The sequence below is a fragment of the Lycium barbarum genome, chromosome 6 (assembly GCF_019175385.1).
Source record: "Lycium barbarum isolate Lr01 chromosome 6, ASM1917538v2, whole genome shotgun sequence".
Classification (NCBI taxonomy): Eukaryota; Viridiplantae; Streptophyta; class Magnoliopsida; order Solanales; family Solanaceae; genus Lycium; species Lycium barbarum.
The window spans coordinates 112754135-112772706 of record NC_083342.1 but is presented as its reverse complement, the minus strand read 5'-3'; the positions used below and the strand labels follow the sequence as shown (position 1 = coordinate 112772706).

General features: G+C 32.8%; 1 protein-coding gene across 4 annotated transcripts; it reads left to right on the top strand.

The window, feature by feature from the left end:
* Positions 1–9687, top strand: LOC132645572 (U-box domain-containing protein 33-like). Of its 4 annotated transcripts, none has more exons than XM_060362617.1 (9): positions 1–837; positions 2527–2648; positions 3050–3171; positions 5284–5388; positions 5657–6056; positions 6215–6376; positions 6655–7185; positions 8055–8819; positions 9242–9687. In XM_060362617.1, the coding sequence occupies exons 1-9, from the start codon at positions 600–602 to the stop codon at positions 9422–9424; spliced, it is 2628 nt and encodes an 875-aa protein (XP_060218600.1). In that variant the 5' UTR covers positions 1–599; the 3' UTR covers positions 9425–9687. The 4 variants fall into 4 exon arrangements, with proteins under 4 accessions (XP_060218600.1, XP_060218599.1, XP_060218601.1 ...); XM_060362616.1 differs by having other exon boundaries at positions 6212–6376; XM_060362618.1 differs by lacking the exon at positions 1–837 and adding an exon at positions 952–1640 and having other exon boundaries at positions 6212–6376.
* The last annotated feature ends 8885 nt before the right edge of the window (positions 9688–18572 follow it).

The window sequence follows — 18572 nt, the reverse complement described above, 5'->3', positions numbered from 1 at the left end:
AGTGCAGCAGAGAGAGAAAAGTTGACCAACTTAAATATATGATGCAAAGAAATTTAATAAGTAATGCTATCATCGAATGAAGAATGAAGATGAAATTCCTTCATCGACGATAATATTACTTATTAAATTTCTTGTATGACAATCAAAACTTCTTTTCATTTTAATAGTGGGTAAGTTAGTTTAATATTCATATGATTAATTAATTAATGGCTTGATTACAACACCATATACTGCTAAATACTTCAGACAAGGAACCTCTTTTTCAGTTATAATGTAATCTCAAATCCATAGACTTTCCTCCAGCATTTAGTACACATATTCCCCTTTTGTGTTCACCTCAATTGTATCGCTTGTAAAGCAAATGACCAATCAAACTCCACTGAAATTCCAAGAAAAAACAAGGGTATTTTCATTCATCACATTAACAAGAACCCCTTTTGTGTTCTAAGTCTAATTTTGTGTATACAAAGAGAATTTAACTGTTATACCCCAAAAAAATCAATTTGGTTTTCATTCATGTGGTAAACTCAAAACCCTTTTCTGTTCTAAGTCTAATTCTGTGTGTAAAAAGAGAATTTAGTTTGTTATACAATTTGCAAATGGCTATGGAGGCTTCAAGTCAAGTGGTTCGAAGGAGTCCGGTAAGGTATCCAGAGGTTGATTTGTCTGTTCTGAAAGAAGGAAGTACATTAACGCCTGTAAATGATGTGATTTATGTTGCTGTTGGGAAAGAGTTGAAGGAGACTGAACCAGCTTTGACATGGGCTTTAAACAAGTTTGGTGGAAGGGAAATTTGCATTCTTCATGTTCATACTCCTGCTCAAAAGATACCTATAAGTAATTAATTCTTTTTTCTTGTGTTTCGTTTTTTTTTTTTTTTTCCATTTTAATGTGATTTTTGGTGATCAAGTTTTGATTTTTTTTTTTTTTTTAATCTTGGCTTGCTATGGTGTTTTTCTTTTGAGCCAAGGCTCTGTCGCAAACAGCCTCTCTACCCCACAAAGGTAGGGATAAGGTTTGCGTACATTCTACCTTCGCTGTTGTTGTTGGCTTGCTATGGTGTTGTTTTTCTTTTTACTTTTTCCACATTAATGTGATTTTTGATGATCAAGTTTTGTATTTTTTCTTTTTTTTAATCTTGACTTGCTAAGGTAAAGTTGTGTCGGTGGCTTCCAGCCGTGGAAGCAGCCACTAATGCTTGCATTAGGTTAGGTTGTCTATGTAACACCTATTTTGGGGTGGACCCTTCCGCGGACCCTGTTAACGCGGGATGTTTTGTGCATCGGGCTGACCTTTGCCCTTTTTTACTAGATAAGGTGTTGTGGAAAAGGTGGTTTGTTGAGTTAGCTTGATTTGTTGAGCTGTCTTGCTTTTTCTCACCTTTTTATTATAGTGAGAGTTCTTGAACCTTGTTTTCATACTTGAGTAAAAGGTTAACCACTGATTTCTGATGTTTGTTTAGACTTATAAAGTCAAACTGTGCTTTATTTGTTGTTTGGTGCTAAGGGGATCTGTATACTTGACTGATAGTTCAGGCATAAATTAATTGGACTTTGTGTACTTGATTAGTATCAGCTGCTAGATGTGCTGGAGGGAAGTTGGTTGTAATTCTCTGGTTCTACTCTTGAGTTTTATAATAGGTCTGATTCTCATTCTTGGTGTAACATTCCTACCTAATCAACTACACTTTTGAACATTTTTTATGCCCAACATTCAGCTAAGAAAAGGTCAGTTATTAATTTACAATTCTATCAAGTTTTTTTTTTTTTTTTTTGGGTAATAATTCTATTAAGCTTTCAAACTTGAGGATGCTACAAATTCTTTGCAATTGTTCCTGGAATTAAGCTTATCAATCCCTTCGATTTCCCTATTATGAGGCTCAAGACTGATGATGTGGTGTTGAATAATCTCATTGACAGACTCTCTTTTTTATTTTTGTTTGCGGTGAAGGTGGGCTAGGGGTTTTGCGTAGAGTGGAAGTTAATTTCTTGTTTACTTGCTAATTGAAAGAGTAATAGAAGGAAAAAGGGGATATTTGGTGACAACTTATCAAAATCTTTATTCCTCTCAGAAATTAATTCACTTTCATTTATAGCTCCGTGAAACCCAACCCCCATGCGACCTTCAAAGAAAATAGAAAAGAACAAAACAAAATTTACTTTTGAAATTACGAATTTCGTTAGCTTTTCTCACTCATTCTTCTGAAATTTCTGAAAATACTTTTAGTGTTCAGTTTAAGACATGTTGTTCCTGAATGAGAATCAGTTCTTTACTTATCTACAAGATTTTTTTTCTGCTTCCGCAATGATTCCCGGAATCTAAGTACCGGCACCCCAATTTCGGCCAAAAGATATAGCAGGAAACTTCACTGTGCTGCTTGAGATGTCAATTTCTCCGTAACTTATCTAAATTCTTTTTAAATAGTAGAATGATGATTACTTATTCATTTCCTTAGAAAATAGTTACTTAGTCTCATCGCAACTGTTGTTTGAAAGTGTATCCATTTTCTCTTGGACGGTTTTGCAGTGGGTTCAAAGTTTAACATAGATCAATTGGATGTGCAACAAGTCAGAGCTTACCATGAGAAGGAAAGGCAAGACATGCACAAGATTCTGGAAAAATATATTCAGATCTGTGGACGAGCCGGGGTATAGTCTTTTTCTTTTGCCGAAAATTGACTGTGAATTATTAGTTGCTTGCTTGATATTGGTGATTATTGCAAGTTGAAAACTTTATATTTGCCTGTAACTTGAGAGTGTTACTGAAGAATATTGAATGTTATTTTATTTTATTTTATTGGTGGCAACAATTATGGGAGTTCTCCCTTACTCCATGTTCTCCGTCCTGTGCGTGGATTAGTATTAAGTTATAAACCAGATTACCATTTTCAGATATTTGATAAATGCATCAGATATTCAGTTCAGAGCTTCTCTCTACACACTGTTAATAGTCATAAGAAAGTCTGCACTTCAACATTCCTTTATTATACTCTTGATTGAATTGATGCTTTTACTTCTTCTAAGTATAATGTGTCTGTTTCTTAATTCAGGTTCAAGCTGATAAACTTGTCCTTGAAATGGATTCAATTGAGAAGGGCATAGTCGAGCTTATATCGCAGCATGACATAGGGAAGCTTGTTATGGGAGCTGCGGCAAACAAGTGCTACTCAAAGTAAAAATAAGATATTCTTTTTCCGTTACTTGAATGTCAATACAATATATATTGAGTGAACATCTTGGTACATTTGTTTGGGTTAAGACTTCAAGCACCGAACAATCGAGAAATTATGTGAAGGGTCACGTCTCCCATCTTCTTCCCTTCTCCATAATGTGTATCTAGTCCATTAGCTGACTTGTTGATTACATCCTGCAAGTTCAAATTTTTACTTCAAATATAGAAATGCCATTATGAAATCGAAGTCAGTAGAATATGTGGAAAAGAAGTCACTTAAGTCGCTCATGTTTAAGGAAAAAAATTACCGATCTCTTTATTTTTTTGAGAAGGTAAGTAATTAGTATATCAAAAACAACAACATATCCAGTGTAATCCCACAACTAGGGTCTGGGGTGGGTAGGATGTACGCAGACCTTACCTATACCTTTGCGGGGTAGAGAGGCTGTTTTCGATAGACCCTCGGCTCAAAAAAAAAATGTAACCGGCGTAGGAATGTAGGAGTAATTAACTAGTATATTGAAAAGAAAAAAAGGAAACTTAGCACCAAGTTGGTGCTAAGGCAGTACAAGTATCGACAATCCTTCTGAACAAAGAGGATATCATCGATGACTGGCCCACCCAAGTCTTGTTTCACCCGATGTTGGGGCCCCATCATAAATTGTTCACGCTCTAAATGTCTACTCCTGGGCATGAGGGGGAGTGTTAGGTCCCACATCGGTGGATGGGAGGCAAATCTGTTTCCTTAAATGGTCTGAAACAAGACTTGAGTAGGTTTGGCTCTGATACAATGCTAAAGAATGGATGTTGGGCCTTGTGCCTAACTCAACCCCAAAGCTAGCTCAGGAGGTGAGGATTGCCCAAGACCATATAAGGAGACAAATTTGCCTCCCACCTAGCGATGTGGTACTTGACAGTCCTAAAATTGAAGTCTAACTTACTATCTACCTCCTTTATATCCTGTAGATTACATCAAATGGCTAAACGCCATAAACTTCTGAATTTAAGCTACTGGACACCAGTGTTATCAAAAGCAAAAAGCGCGAAAAAAGCTCTAAGGTCAGCTGGGGCTTTAAGCGCGAAGCGCATATAAAGTGTGGGCTTTAAAGAAAAAAAGCGCAATGGTGCAAAAATACAAATATATATATGTTTAGTCCAAGATTAATAATAGTAAGCATGAATAACAAATATATGGACAAAGAAATTGTAAAAATATTAAGATAAAGTGAAATATCAATCATCTAGTGTCACCTCCTCAAGAGAGGCTCATTGGCAAGGAAAAGTATGTCTTAGAGCCTTGATGACGACACTGAAGCGCACATAAAGCGAGGCGAAGCGCTCAACATGTTTTGAGCCTCGCTTCAGGGCTTAAGCGCGCCTTTGATAACACTGCTGGACACTAACTGACTTTCCTTCAAAACATCTGCCGTTCCTTTCCTTCCATTTACTCCAGCATAAGCAGGCAGGGATGGTATACCAAATCTGTGAAACATGACTTATTTCTTTCTTCCTTTATAAACTTCATTTGATGGATGTATTATCTAAGAAATATCTGTAAGGTGTGAAGCTATCATACTTAGTGGTCAACCTAAGGTTTCTTAGCTCCGTGTGTTAAAGTTTTTATGTGCATGGGATTTACTGGACCACCAGAATTATTAATACAAGTTGAAACATGAAATATTCATCTTATGCATAACCAAACGTGCATAATGCAGCCCTTTCGGCAAGAGTGTTTTGGCCTAGGTGTCCTAGTTCATTTAATTTGTTTGCCCTGCTGATCTTTTGGTTTTCCCCTTCATCTTTTTTCAAATTACTGTCAGAGTTCCTCCTTGCATCTAAATACTTACCAGCACAGCTGTTTTAAGGAGAAATAAAATAATGTGCGTATGCCCTGTTCTGGACCACCCTATCACCCAAAGACATAGATCGCAAAGGAAAAAGGAATACTTAAAACCACGTAGACAAGGAAAACAAATTTCTAGCAGCACAACTCAATATTTTTTACCTTAACAAGTAAATCAAGTCTGAGAATTTATTGGATCTTTCCTTTTTTTTTTTTTTTTTTGCGTAACACACCAAGCTGGGAATTGAGCTCTTATGGTGAAATTTCAGGAAAATGACCGACCTTAGGTCGAAGAAAGCCATCTATGTGCGGTTACAAGCACCCACATTCTGCTGCATCTGGTTTTTATGCAAAGGGAACCTCATTTATACAAGGTATGCGTCCTTTAATCCTGGATCTATCCTGGAATTTTGTTTTTGGATGAAAATTGGGTGGACAACTGGGGATAACATTGTTACAGAATTCTGTGTTTTCTTTTAAATATTCTTTTCCTATGTATTTCTATTTCTACCGTTTCTCCCCTGAGATTGACTTTCCTTGGGATTTGGATGCGTGAACCGAGGGGTTAGGGCGGGGTTCATTCTCTTATGTCACTTAGAAAACATGGGAAACTCTAAATGGAAACTACATTATGTCATGCAGAGAAAGTAAGTCAAAGAGACTTAATACAGACAGTGTGTCACCGTCAATTCCAGGAAGTCCAGATAACGATATTATTCCAAGATCAAGATCTATAACAGAAGGTTACACCGAACAAGTAGAGCTCAGGGGCCGGTTTACAGATTATCGTAGAGTTGCTTCTGACAATCACAGGATAATCTTCTCTGGAATTTCCTCCGGTAGGCGTTTACAGGCTAATTTCCCAAGCATGAGTTCAGATAGAAGTGCTGATGGCTGGGATGGAATACCACTAAATCCCTTAGTGGCTTCACGTTTTTCATCAAGTTCATCTGTTGAAATGGTTGGAAATGAGACTGCATTTGACTCATCCGCTCTGCAATATATCAATTTTGATCATCATCAGTCATCTCGTCCAAGTATAGTAAGTAGATCATGTTATTTCTTTTGTCTCTTTAAATTACTAAATTACTAGCAATACCTTCATTTCTTGCTTCCTAATGAAATGGGTTGTTTCTGTTTGAAGAATTAGATTAATAATATGCTTTCTAAATTTTGGATGATTCCGTGGAAAATTAGCAGGTCAAGAGGGTGAATGATGTGCCAGCTGGAAGCATGAACGATGAATTCTATGATAGACTTAAGCAATATGCTGCAGAGGCAGAAAATGCAAGGCGAGAAGCTTTTGAAGAATCAGTCAAGCGTAGGAAATTTGAAAATGATGCAATTGAGGCTAGACGAAGGGTAATTTATTCATTTATATTGTACTTCAAATCTTTTAATTGAATGTTATGGTACTAAAATTTGGTATTCTCTCGGATGTTTGCAACTATTACCCATTTGCGCCAAGTTTCCACCCGTTGCTTGATTTATGTGAAGCCTTAATTTGATTGAGATATAAGATGGTAAGACCTAGGCTGCCATTTTTTGAAAAGGAGATTGTTCTTTCAAGTATGTGCTCTCCTAGGGAAGCGGGAATGATGGAGGATCTGAGATACTTATTTGTGATAGTTTTGTTTCAGGCAAAAGAATCAGACACATTCTATGCTGATGAGTTGAGACAGAGGAAACAATTAGAGGAAGCAATTGCAAAAGACAAGGAAAAAGCTGATCAGATGAAATCACTGCTAAAAAAACTTAAGGAAGATCTGCGGGTAGCTGAAGCACAGACATCTTCACTGGAGGGTCAACTCTTAAATTGTGACACTCAGGTGCAAGAGTTGGAACAGAAAATGTTTTCTGCTGTCGACCTTCTGCAGAAGTACAGGAAGGAGAAAGATGAATTGAAGGTGGAGCGTGATGATGCACTCAAATTAGCTGAGTCCCAGAGGGAACAGTACTCAGATGGGTCCTCATTTCCATCTCCGTCTGTACTATTTGCTGAATTTTATTTTCATGAAATTGAAGAAGCAACTCAGAACTTCGATCCAGCCTTGAAGATTGGAGAAGGTGGTTATGGAAGCATTTATAGAGGCCTCCTTCGCCACACTCAAGTGGCAATAAAGATGCTGCACCCTCATAGCTTGCAAGGGCCCTCAGAGTTCCAACAGGAGGTCAGATTCGTTATGTTTTGCTATTTTTTTTTTATCTGTGCATAGAAGCTAAATTGTGTCTGATCTCCTGAATTGTTGTGTAATTTCTACAATTTCTTTTGCCTCTTGCCGTTTGTCCTCTCAATTGTATCCCTTGTTTTTGGCCATATCCTACTTTATGTCCCTGTTTGTGTGGCCAAGGCAAGAGATTAAAATAGGGAGGTAAAATAACTAAAGACAAAAATACTTAATTTGGTGTGATATCTATTGATGGTGGTAGCACAAACGGGTATAGAGGAAAGTAAACGTACTTTCGTGTTTATTTGTATTCAACATATTGTAGCTACTCTTAGATCATCCCCATTTGCCACTCACCAGATGAGAACAATCCTTCATCCCTGAAGAAGTTCTCTCCCACAAATCACTAGGATGGTTGATTATCTGCTAAAAATGGTTGTATATTGATTGGGCCAATAGGTTTTTCTTGGAAGGGAAACTTTTAGTGATATGTTGAAATATCTAAATACTAGTTAATCTTGTCTGTTTTGCTAGAATGTATTATTACCTTGTAAGACTTGGTTTACTCATAAAACCTTGAGTAGTGTCAGTACACCTGATATCTTTTTCTCTGGTAAGTGTCGGTACACCTGACATCTTTTTCTTTGATAAGTGTCAGTGCACCTGATATCTTCCGTGCTCACTGATTCACAGACCTATTCAATTTGACGCACACTAGTGTGTTTCTGCAGTCAGTTTTCTTCTTTGATTAGCTTTGTATGTTTGCTTTGCATCCTATGCTTCTCTCTTAATCATATGAAACATAAAGTTTTAATTCTTTAACACAGATATCTTTCTTGCAATTCATGATATGGTTTGTTGATATGATATAGGTCAATATTTTAAGCAAGTTGAGGCATCCAAATATTGTGACTCTTATAGGAGCGTGTCCAGAAGCTTGGACTCTTGTATATGAGTATCTTCCCAATGGAAGCCTAGAAGATCGTCTTACCTGCAAAGGTAACACGCCCCCGTTGTCGTGGCAAACGAGAATTCATGTAGCAGCAGAGCTTTGCTGTGCTCTCATCTTCCTCCATTCGTGCACTGCTCGGGGCGTAATTCATGGTGATCTAAAACCGTCAAATATTTTGCTTGATGCGAATTTTGTGAGCAAGCTTAGTGACTTTGGAATTTGTCGAGTTATCTCAGAAGAAGACTTTTCAGAAAATAGTACTACGCTTGGTTACAGAACTGACCCAAAAGGCACATTTGCATACATGGACCCTGAATTCCTCGAAACAGGAGAGCTTACTCCAAAGTCTGATGTCTATTCATTTGGGATTATATTACTAAGGCTGTTGACTGGAAGGTCTGCATTGGGGATAAAAAATGAAATCCAATATGCATTGGATAAAGGAAACTTAAAAAATCTGTTGGATCCAACTGCTGGAGACTGGCCATTTGTGCAAGCCAAACAGTTGGCTCACTTAGCTATGAGTTGTTGTGAGAAGAACAGTAGTTGCCGACCTGAACTTTCTTCAGAGGTGTGGAAGGTGCTTGAACCAATGAGAGCTTCATGTGGGGCATCATCATCTTTTAGAATGGGTTCTGACGAGCATTGTGACATTCCATCCTATTTTATTTGTCCAATATTTCAGGTTAGTATATTGCTTGTTTTAAATCTAGCAGTCATCATTATATCATTATAAGTCCCATATAGTCTGACTTATCAGTCATCTACGTGATTAAAAGAGGTAGATGCTCTAGTTTTCTGGCAACTTATTATCTGAAGCTCGTCGATACTTCTGGGAAATTAGCGTTCTCACCCTCCGGAACCCCAACCCCACTTTTGACTAGAATTCAGCATCCTTTTCTGTCGGTTCTTTTCTGCTAGATTAGAAGTTTCCATGTGGTTTTGTGTTTGATCTTCCAGTTAATGAGGTTTTTATCATCCAACTCAGTGATATTTGGGAAGTTAAGATAGTCTTTTGTATTTTCATTGTTATTCCCTTGAGAAAGCATAAGCAAGCAAGGAACTTCATCCTAATCAATTTTTTTTTGTTAATGTGTTTCACTACAGGAAACCATGCAAGATCCTGTAGTAGCGGCGGATGGCTTCACATATGAAGCAGAAGCATTAAGAGGATGGTTGGACAGTGGACATGAAACCTCGCCCATGACAAACCTTACGCTGTCCAATACGAATCTTGTTCCTAATCATGCTCTCCGTTCTGCAATTCAAGAGTGGCTGCAAGAACCTTGACAAAAGTTCTCAAGCTTTGTGAAATTGTCTATAGAAGTCATTACATGTTCTTCTTTATCTTGGGTTTCTCATGGATGCTTAACTTTAGTTTTGCTGTAAAGCAGTACATCAAAAGTATACTTCTATACAGGTTTTGGGTACATCTATAGATAGAAATGGCATAAACTGGTAGTTGACTGAAGTCTGATTATAGACAGGATGGTTTGATAAACATACAAGAGATGGAACAGACAGACTTGTTTCCAAATTGAATTTGCAACTTAGTAACTAGCGTGACTATTCTCTCCTGTTGATTCAAAGATTTGAGCACGTTACTTAAAATATAAATTAAAAGAATATACACGGTAAAGTTATCTCCCTGTTACCTATAGGTCACGGTTTCAAGCTGTGAAAGCAGCAACTAATGCTTGCATTAGAGTAGATTGTTTACATCACACTCCTTGGGGTATGATCTTTCCTCACACCCTGGTAACGCAGGATGCTTTGTGCGTCAGGCTACCATACACTAGATATAAAAATCTTAAGTAATATTTTGGTATTCATTTTTTCATTTCCCCCGTCTCCTTGTACTTACAAATTGTTTACAATAAATATATTGCGTTTTTTCAATTTATTTTCCTTTTTGGGGGGAAGTCCAAATATATTCCCTTTAAAGAATGACATACTAGGAATGTTTTACGGAACATGGAGGAGAAACTTTAGAAAGAGCAGGTGGAAAACATTTGTGAATGCTATAAACCGCAAAATAAACACAACGATACGGAAAGTCACACGGACCATCTAAATGATCCAAAATAAATAAAAGGAGGTATTTAAGTGAACTTCCTAACTAATAATGACAAATTTAATTAAATTTTAAAGTTTCAAGCTAATTGAAAATTATGAAGAGAAAGAATATAATAAATTCTAAATAATGTTTTTTTTTTTTTTTTGTTTGCTTTGCCTTTCTTGACAAATTAAATCAAAGTTAGAACTTCGAAACAGTGTCACGTAATATTGAAATTTCTATAAAGCCTGTTTGAAAGAATCATGCGAGGAATTACTTATGTTTCTTTTGCTAGACACTATATATGCATAACGAATTGTGTATTAAATGTATACTTAGTACTAGGACATATCCTAGAAAAACCTAACGAGGTAACGAGCTATTTGTTTTATTCTTGTATTTATTGAATTGCATTTTTCAATTGTAATGATAAAATGCTTAGAGAATAGCTTGTGATTTCAACAAGTAAAACCAGTGAATTATATTTAGATTGTTGTTAATTTTGCATAACTAGTGTGTTACATTGTTAAGTGAGAGATAATAAAATATAACAATATGAAACAAATTGATTAATTGATTATTTTGTTACAAGTAATAAAATTATTTGGAAATAAGAAAAAGAATAATAGTTTCTAAGTAGTTAAGTGAAGCAGACATGTGAATATACAAGAGAAAAAGACGTAATATGATTCTTTTTTTACGATTGAGTTGATTAAATAATATGCAATGTATGAGAACATAAAAGGAGTCGATGAATAAAGTAGTTTCTCGTCTATTATACCAAAAAAGAAAGAGCTGAGATTACTTTTTTTTTTTTAAAATTATTGTAAAAAAAACAACTTTTTTTTTTAACCCAAAACCGTGCTTAAGATAAAATGTTTGAAGATTAATCATTTTGAATCACCTGCCACATAAATGTTAAGTACTTAGTTAACTCAACTCGAATGATATGTCTATGATCATCTTCCTTTACTGAGACTTGTTGATATTATCTGGACCTATTTACATTAATATAATTTTTATTATTATACTCCTTTCCTCGTCTAAAAGAGAAAGAAAAGATTATTGAGAAGGGTTATTACTTACTAGTCAAAAGTCCCTTCGGGGACATCCGATAAACAAAAAAAAAAAAAAAAAAAAAAAAAAACCTTACTAGTCAAAAGAATCACCTAAGATACTATGCTTTATTACAAAATCTTTGACTGAAGCATGACTATCTTTGTATTTTCTTTTTCAAATTTGCTCATAGCCTTTGATTTTTTGAGTTTAATTTCCTTTCCAATTTGACTTCAGCCTTTAATTTCGAGGGAAGAAGTTTATGAAAAAAGAAGTTTTTTTTTTTTTTTTGTGGGGATCTGAAATTATCATTCATTGAGTTACAGAAAAAAAAATCTTAAAATTTCCTAAAATTACGTGTTAGTAGAGTAATAAATATTTGAGGGTGTTAAGGAGAGGAAAGGAGAGCTATAGAGCAAAATGAATGACAAATAGTTTTCAACACATTAATCAATTATCGGGAATTATTAGAAAGGAAAAATGAGACCGTGTATTGTTTAAGCACAAGCAGAATGTTAAAAAGCTAAAATTGCACTCTCATCTAAAAACAATCATGTCTATTGATATCACACCAATAATAATCTAAAGAATGCATCTTGTAGAACTTTGAATGAAAAAATTACAAGATGCATTCTTTAAGGAAAAATAAGACCGTGTATTGTTTATGCACAAGCAGAATGTTAAAAAGTTAAAAAGCACTCTCATCTGAAAACAATCAATTCTATTGATATCACACGCGCAAGTACAACATCAAATGTCGGCTATATTCTTTGTTGTATGAGCATATTTTTTTTTAAATTGAATAAACTCAATTACTCATTGTACAATATTGGTGTATTTATACCTCCAAAATTTTAAATGTGTCTGAAAGAGATTTAGTGAATCCTAATACACATTTTTCTGAGTATAATGGAAAAATAACAAGTAAGTAAGAAAAGTAAACGATTGAACACTTACAAAACAAAGAAAGTTAAAACATCTTAACCTGACCTCTAGCTATTTACTGTATATGCCTAATTTTCGTATTTTTATGTAGAACAAAAAGGATTAGATCTCAAAGTTACTTTTCTATTAGTAATATTGGAGAAGATAAATTGCAAAGAAAATTATTTTTTACTAATTTTATAACTCTATTAAATGATTTTAGAAATGATGGAACCCTTTGATAATATTTTTGTATAATGGTAGATATATTTTAATTGAACTAGTTTAATTGTACGTGCAACATTACGTCAATTCAGTAAAATATTTGTATATTGTTTCATTTCAAATTGTCGATTTTTATTATCACTTTAGCCTGTCTAATCTATTAATACCGTAATCTATATCTTAACAGTTAGAGAGATGCCGATATTCAAAGTTGTATCTTACCTGACTTCTCTTTATAAACAATATTTAATTAAATTTGGTCCTTTTATTTAACAAAATTTAAATATGGTCTTTTTCATGTCTCTTCGTGCTATTGACATAATTGTTTAATTTTCTCTTTGGTAAATCACCCTTCATTTTCTTTACGTTTTAAAATTCGGTTGTGTTCTGTTTACAAGAAATAATGTCAAACATATTTTAGTTTATCATAAAATAATAACTATTTTTGGCAAAAGTATTTTTTTTTCTAATCAATTTCGTAATAAAAATAAAGAAGACATAAAGAATTTTATACTTGAATAAAAATAACTTAAGTATATACAGAAATTAAAATAACTTAAGTATATACAACTCTAATTTTTTCATTCAAAGTTCTACATGATGCATTCTTTAGATTTGATGTGATGTTTTAAATTTGACTACACAAATCTGCATTTCAAACCAAAATTAAACTAATATAAAACAAATCATAAATAACTATAGATGAAAGAAACTAACCTAAACAAATTACAGAGCAATTAATTGGGAAGTAAAAAAACAAGGAAAAAATTGTTTAAATAAAAATCTTGCGAATTTCTAAATATTAAGCATTCTTACTTAGTTCAAATAAAAGTCCTAAATATTAGGGTTACAATTAAAGATGAACATGATAACTCACCTCCTTGACTTCCTAACAATTAAGGAGCAAAATTAAGTGCAGTAAACAAAATTTTGCCATTAATATCAGAAGTCAGAATTATATTGATACACAAAAATACACTCTGAAGAATAAGGTAAAGGAAAAATGAACTACATTATATATGGGCATAATAATATAATCTAGCAACTTGTAACAAATTAATAATAATAGAAAGGTGTATGGTAGAATGGAAGATGACAACCTGAAATTTGCGATGAAAGAAAACTGAAATGGATAGTCTTGCCACTAAATAGATATTTTACGTAATCAATAATCAACATCGCAATTATTTGATAGACGTCAACCTCCATCAGTAGAAGGCAATGATTCTTGTGTTCACCCGAAACAAAATTCACAAAGAATCAAGTCAATACTCATTACCCCGAAGACTAACAATTATACAAAATTAAAACAAAAATAAAGCACTGACTAATCAACGCAATTTAAACAGTAATATGTTTTATGGTAATACCGTTTTCAATACAAATACTTATTGTAAACTTTGTCTACATTGAGAAGCATTAAGGAGCTCTTTAACATCTGTTATAAAAGAAAAATTGGTCCCATAATTATAGAAAACTTGTGTAGTTTGGGAAACATTAGAGTTTGAATGGAGAAAATAGTACTCCTAATATTAAGTGAAATTCACGAAGACAATATTGGCCTTCCAAAAAATTTGGTCGGTCAACTATGGGATTTTATTTTCCGAAAAAAGGAAATTATGTGATTTTATCAAATTTAGTAAAGATCTCTAAGTTATTAAGTTTTCTTCTAATTACCTAATAATCAAGTGACCTAATTGGTAAGTAGTCAATCAAATAAACTCGAACTCTATGTTCTTTTACGTAGTAGTTTAGGAAAAGGACCGGATGAATGTTTTATTTTGTATTCCAAAAATAACAGTGGGTTTTTTCACCTTTTCCAAATATAAAATAGGTGTAATATTATTAATATAATTAAATAATAATTTGAAGAAAATAGTAAATGATAATTTTATCTATTATAGAGTGTTTTTATGAAGGGCAAAAAGTTCAATCAACATTTCGAAGACCCGTTTTTAATATAACATAGATGATTTAAATTAGGTAAAAATTTAATGGATTATTTTGAAAGAAAACCTGTATTATTAGTGTTTATGTATATTATTATAAAGATAATTAATAATTTGAAGAAAAAAATAGAAGAAGACAAAAATTACTAATATGCAAAATTGTAATTGACTTCAATTTTATAAATATTATAAAACAATAAACTTCATACATAATATATATGTCAAGGGAGTTTATTAAAGTAAAATAAAATATGAAAATCAAAGTGCGCAAACGTGCAATTTGTCGTACTCCTGAAAGAAGGCTAAATGTAGAGAAGTTCTATGCCTAAAACAAAGGCTAAATATTAGGAAATATATTAGTTACATTGATGTTTTGACACCGAATAACTTTAGGATTTAATAGGCAAAATTTAGTTGTTTTACTTTTCCTAGATATTAGGAGATTTATTAAATATCTATTTATAAATAAATATTAGAAAAATAGTAAAATGACTATTTTGTCTATTGCAGAATCTTTTAATGAAGGATAAAAGTTCAATTAACATTTCTAAGGCCCTTCATGCTTTTAATATAGTATAGATAAGTATACAAATCATAAATTTTCACAAGATTGTTACTTTTAATAACCAAAAAGTAAGAAAAAACTTCTCCGTCAGGCACAACGAAATAGATCATGCTTAATGGGAAGGAATAGTTCGTTTTCTATTCTACTATACTATGGAGCTAGCAGACACCTCAACGTTAACATGTCTGCTGCATCAAAGGGCATTTAAGTCATTTTGTCTACAACTGAAAAATATGATTGGCCAATCGGTAAACTTATTGCAGCTCCTTCAAAAATATTTTTGTGTTTGGACTATCTTATCCTTCTGTTTTTGACCCGCAAGTCTTGTCAGGAGCTTTTGCTGACTGTCAAAAAGCTAACTACCCTCTAAATGCCAAGTGGGATGTCATTAACTAATAGCATGTTTGGCCAAACTTTTAAAATTAACTTATTTTGAAAGTATTTTTTTTAAAAAGTACTTTTAAAAAAAATAATTTTAACGAAAAACAATTTGTGTTTGACCAATTAATTAAAAAAACACTTTTGAACAATAATTAATATTTGGCCAAACTTTTAAAAAGTGTTTCTATTTGTATTTTTCTCAAAAATACTTTTAAAAAAAGTGCTTTTGGACAAAAACAGTTTTTTTTTAGCTTTTAAAAAACTGCTTCTGCTACTCTCCAAAAATACTTATTTTCTCCCAAAATCTTAGCCAAACACCTCACTTTTTTTTTCCAAATAAGCACTTATTAAAAAAATAAGTACTTTTGGAGGATAAATAAGCTTGGCCAAATATATTAGTTACATTGCTAGGATTTACTTTTACTTTTCTTTATTGTGCATTTGTTTACATCACAGACCCACATTAAATCAGGCTTTTGTATATACATCTGTCACGTTTTGAAATTTTTATTGGACGAAAATGTTTTATCAATTGGTTTCTTTGTCCTGAAATATTTACAGTTTCAGAAAATTTCACTCTAAGAGGGAGTTAGCAGACACCCCACCGTCAACCATGTTTGCTTCATCAAAGGACATTTAAGTCATTTTGTCTACAATTGAAAAATATGATTAGCCAATAGAGAACTTGCTGTAACTCCTTCAAAATCTTTTTGTGTTTGGACTATTTTACCCTTCAGCTTTTGACTGAGTTACATCAGTCTTGTCAGGAGCTTTTGACAAAGGAACTCAATTAATTATTGTTATATCATCACATATAACTCTTAAATAACTCAGGTTTGTATATACATCTTCTCCTGTTTTGAAATCTTTATTGGACGAAAATGTATTATCAATTGGTTTCTTTGTCCAGAAATATTTACATATTTACATTTTCGAAATTTTTAGATAACATATGAATACATGATTATTCCTTTTTATCATTATAAACTGTTAAAAACTGACAGAAAAATAATGGTTCAACAATTCAGTAGAATCTTCATATGTTTTTGGACCCATGTTTAACACTGGGCTTTATAACTAGTTTTTTTCCTAAACCACACTCCAGTTCAACTACTTGAAAATCAAGGAAGAAAAGAAAAATGAAAAAGGAGCGAGGAGATAGTTTAAGAAAGTATTTTGGAACTTGATGAATTCTTATATATGGTTTAGGCGTATACAAATTAATTGAAGATTAAATATTCTTATTCAGATTTCACAAAATTAAAATCAAAGTTTATCAATACTTAAGAGATCAAACATGTAATTAACTCGAACGCAATAGACTCACCTATTACTAGTAATTAGTCAGCAGTAGTATTTTGATTTAGCTATTCAACCTCCGGCCACCCTCCCCCTTACCCACAGCGTGATTTAATTTACGTGACACATAAGTAAATCATGGGTTGTTGAAGAGTGTGAAAATATTGTATAGAATAAGTTAATTTTCTGGTAACCAAACTTCTTCTAGAAATTCATCCTATCACCATTTGATAGTGTTTGGACAGTACTTAACTGTAGGTGGGAAAAAGTAATAGAAGTTTAACCAGCCCATCCACCATGGTTGGGCTAAATTTTAGAAAAAGAAAAGAAAAAAAGTATTAAAATTTTAGTCTAAAAATCATATATAGATGTTAAAATTATTTTATTATGAAAAAATTTACAACCGCTGAACTTTAGTATTAGCGGAATATATTCTGTGCCATTTTCAATTTTGTCAAATCCTACAAAAACTGTTTTGTTTTACTACTTACTCTGTTCCAATTTATGTGGAACCGTTGGCCTAGCCACAAAACTTAAAAGAAAGACAAACTTTTAAAGTTTGTGATCTAAAACAAATCTTAGACATTTGTGTAGTTATAAATTATATATTAGAAATAAAAAAAAAATTAAATGAAATTATTTCTAATTGTAGATCTTTATCAAAAAAAATATTTCTAATGATAGAAATATAACATTCTTTTTAGGATAAACTAAAAAGAAAACTACCACATGAATTAGGATGAAAGGGGTATCATTAAAGCCAAAAATAGTATATAGATGTTAAAATTATATTTGGACATAAATTATACAGTATAACATAAGTTATGCAGAAATTTACAACTACTAAACTTCAGTATTAACGGAATATGTTATACATGGCCTTTTCTTTTAACGGGGGTAGAGAAAGGAGAAATGAGCAGATTACAAGGTGCGGAATCGTACCCTTATTAATAAGGTGAAAGTTCGTCGAATTTGACAAAACTTATTTTTTACTATTCATTCTAATTTATGTAGCATTGTTTGACTAAACATGAAGTTTAAAAGAAAGAAATGCTTTTAAGATTTGTGATCTAAAACAAATTTTAACTCATTTTATTAAGGGTAAAAGATTTTTTTTTAAATTTAAATTATTGTTCATTGCAGAAATAAAACATTCTTTTAGAAATAAACTTATATATAAAAAAAAAAAACTACCAGGACGAAAAGGCTATTATTAAAGCTAACTTTTGGATTATCAACCAATAAGTTGCTAGGAATAAAAGGAGACACGTGAGGTAATCGATACCTGAAATGTGAATCTCATCACTAAAACTCAGACCCATTACAATTAGGTGTTGTTGTTCTTATCGTACGGTTTATACGGATACTTTAGTTTATCGGTCCCATACGTAGCCGGTAACAACCACCACTTTTTTACCTACGAGCTTACAAATTTTTCACATTTTCCTTATACAGCACGCACCGTCTATGAGATATAACCGTAAATAAAAGTGAGAAAATTTTACTGAAAAATAAAAGAGAAAAAGCTCTAATCCTTTTATTGCCGATTTTTCAGTTTCAATCGACAGAAAAAGAGACGTATGATTCTGTTGAAAAGTTTGCCACGAGAAAATGTGATAGTGACAGTTTTGGTATTTGGACACAGGGTTTGTTTGTGTACGTATAATAGAACGATTGATGTTAAAAAGTATTGAAAAAGTTTTCCAAAAAAACAAAGAGCTTTTTTCGTTAAGTGAAATACTCCATTAAATAAGTAAAGCTTTAACAAAATTAATGTTTGTAAAAGAACATTTTCTTGAGGGTAATTCAAGCACACACGATAGCTTTTTTTCGAAATTATCCTGAAAACTAATTTATTATCAATCGTCAAGAACTAAACAACCATTTCAGTCACTTTAATTAGTTTCTACTTTGTTTGTTGAATATTGTGAGTTTTGATTTTATTGCAAATTTTCATATGATTTGGCAATCTAAAGTAGAAAA

Bases quoted from the DNA above. Each gene is read 5' to 3' on its own strand.
- LOC132645572 (XM_060362616.1), top strand. From the start codon at position 600: ATGGCTATGGAGGCTTCAAGTCAAGTGGTTCGAAGGAGTCCGGTAAGG. The intron at 5,389-5,656 runs GTATGCGTCCTT...TATGTCATGCAG, and splicing joins GGGAACCTCATTTATACAAG to AGAAAGTAAGTCAAAGAGAC. The intron at 6,057-6,211 runs GTAAGTAGATCA...GTGGAAAATTAG, and splicing joins AGTCATCTCGTCCAAGTATA to CAGGTCAAGAGGGTGAATGA.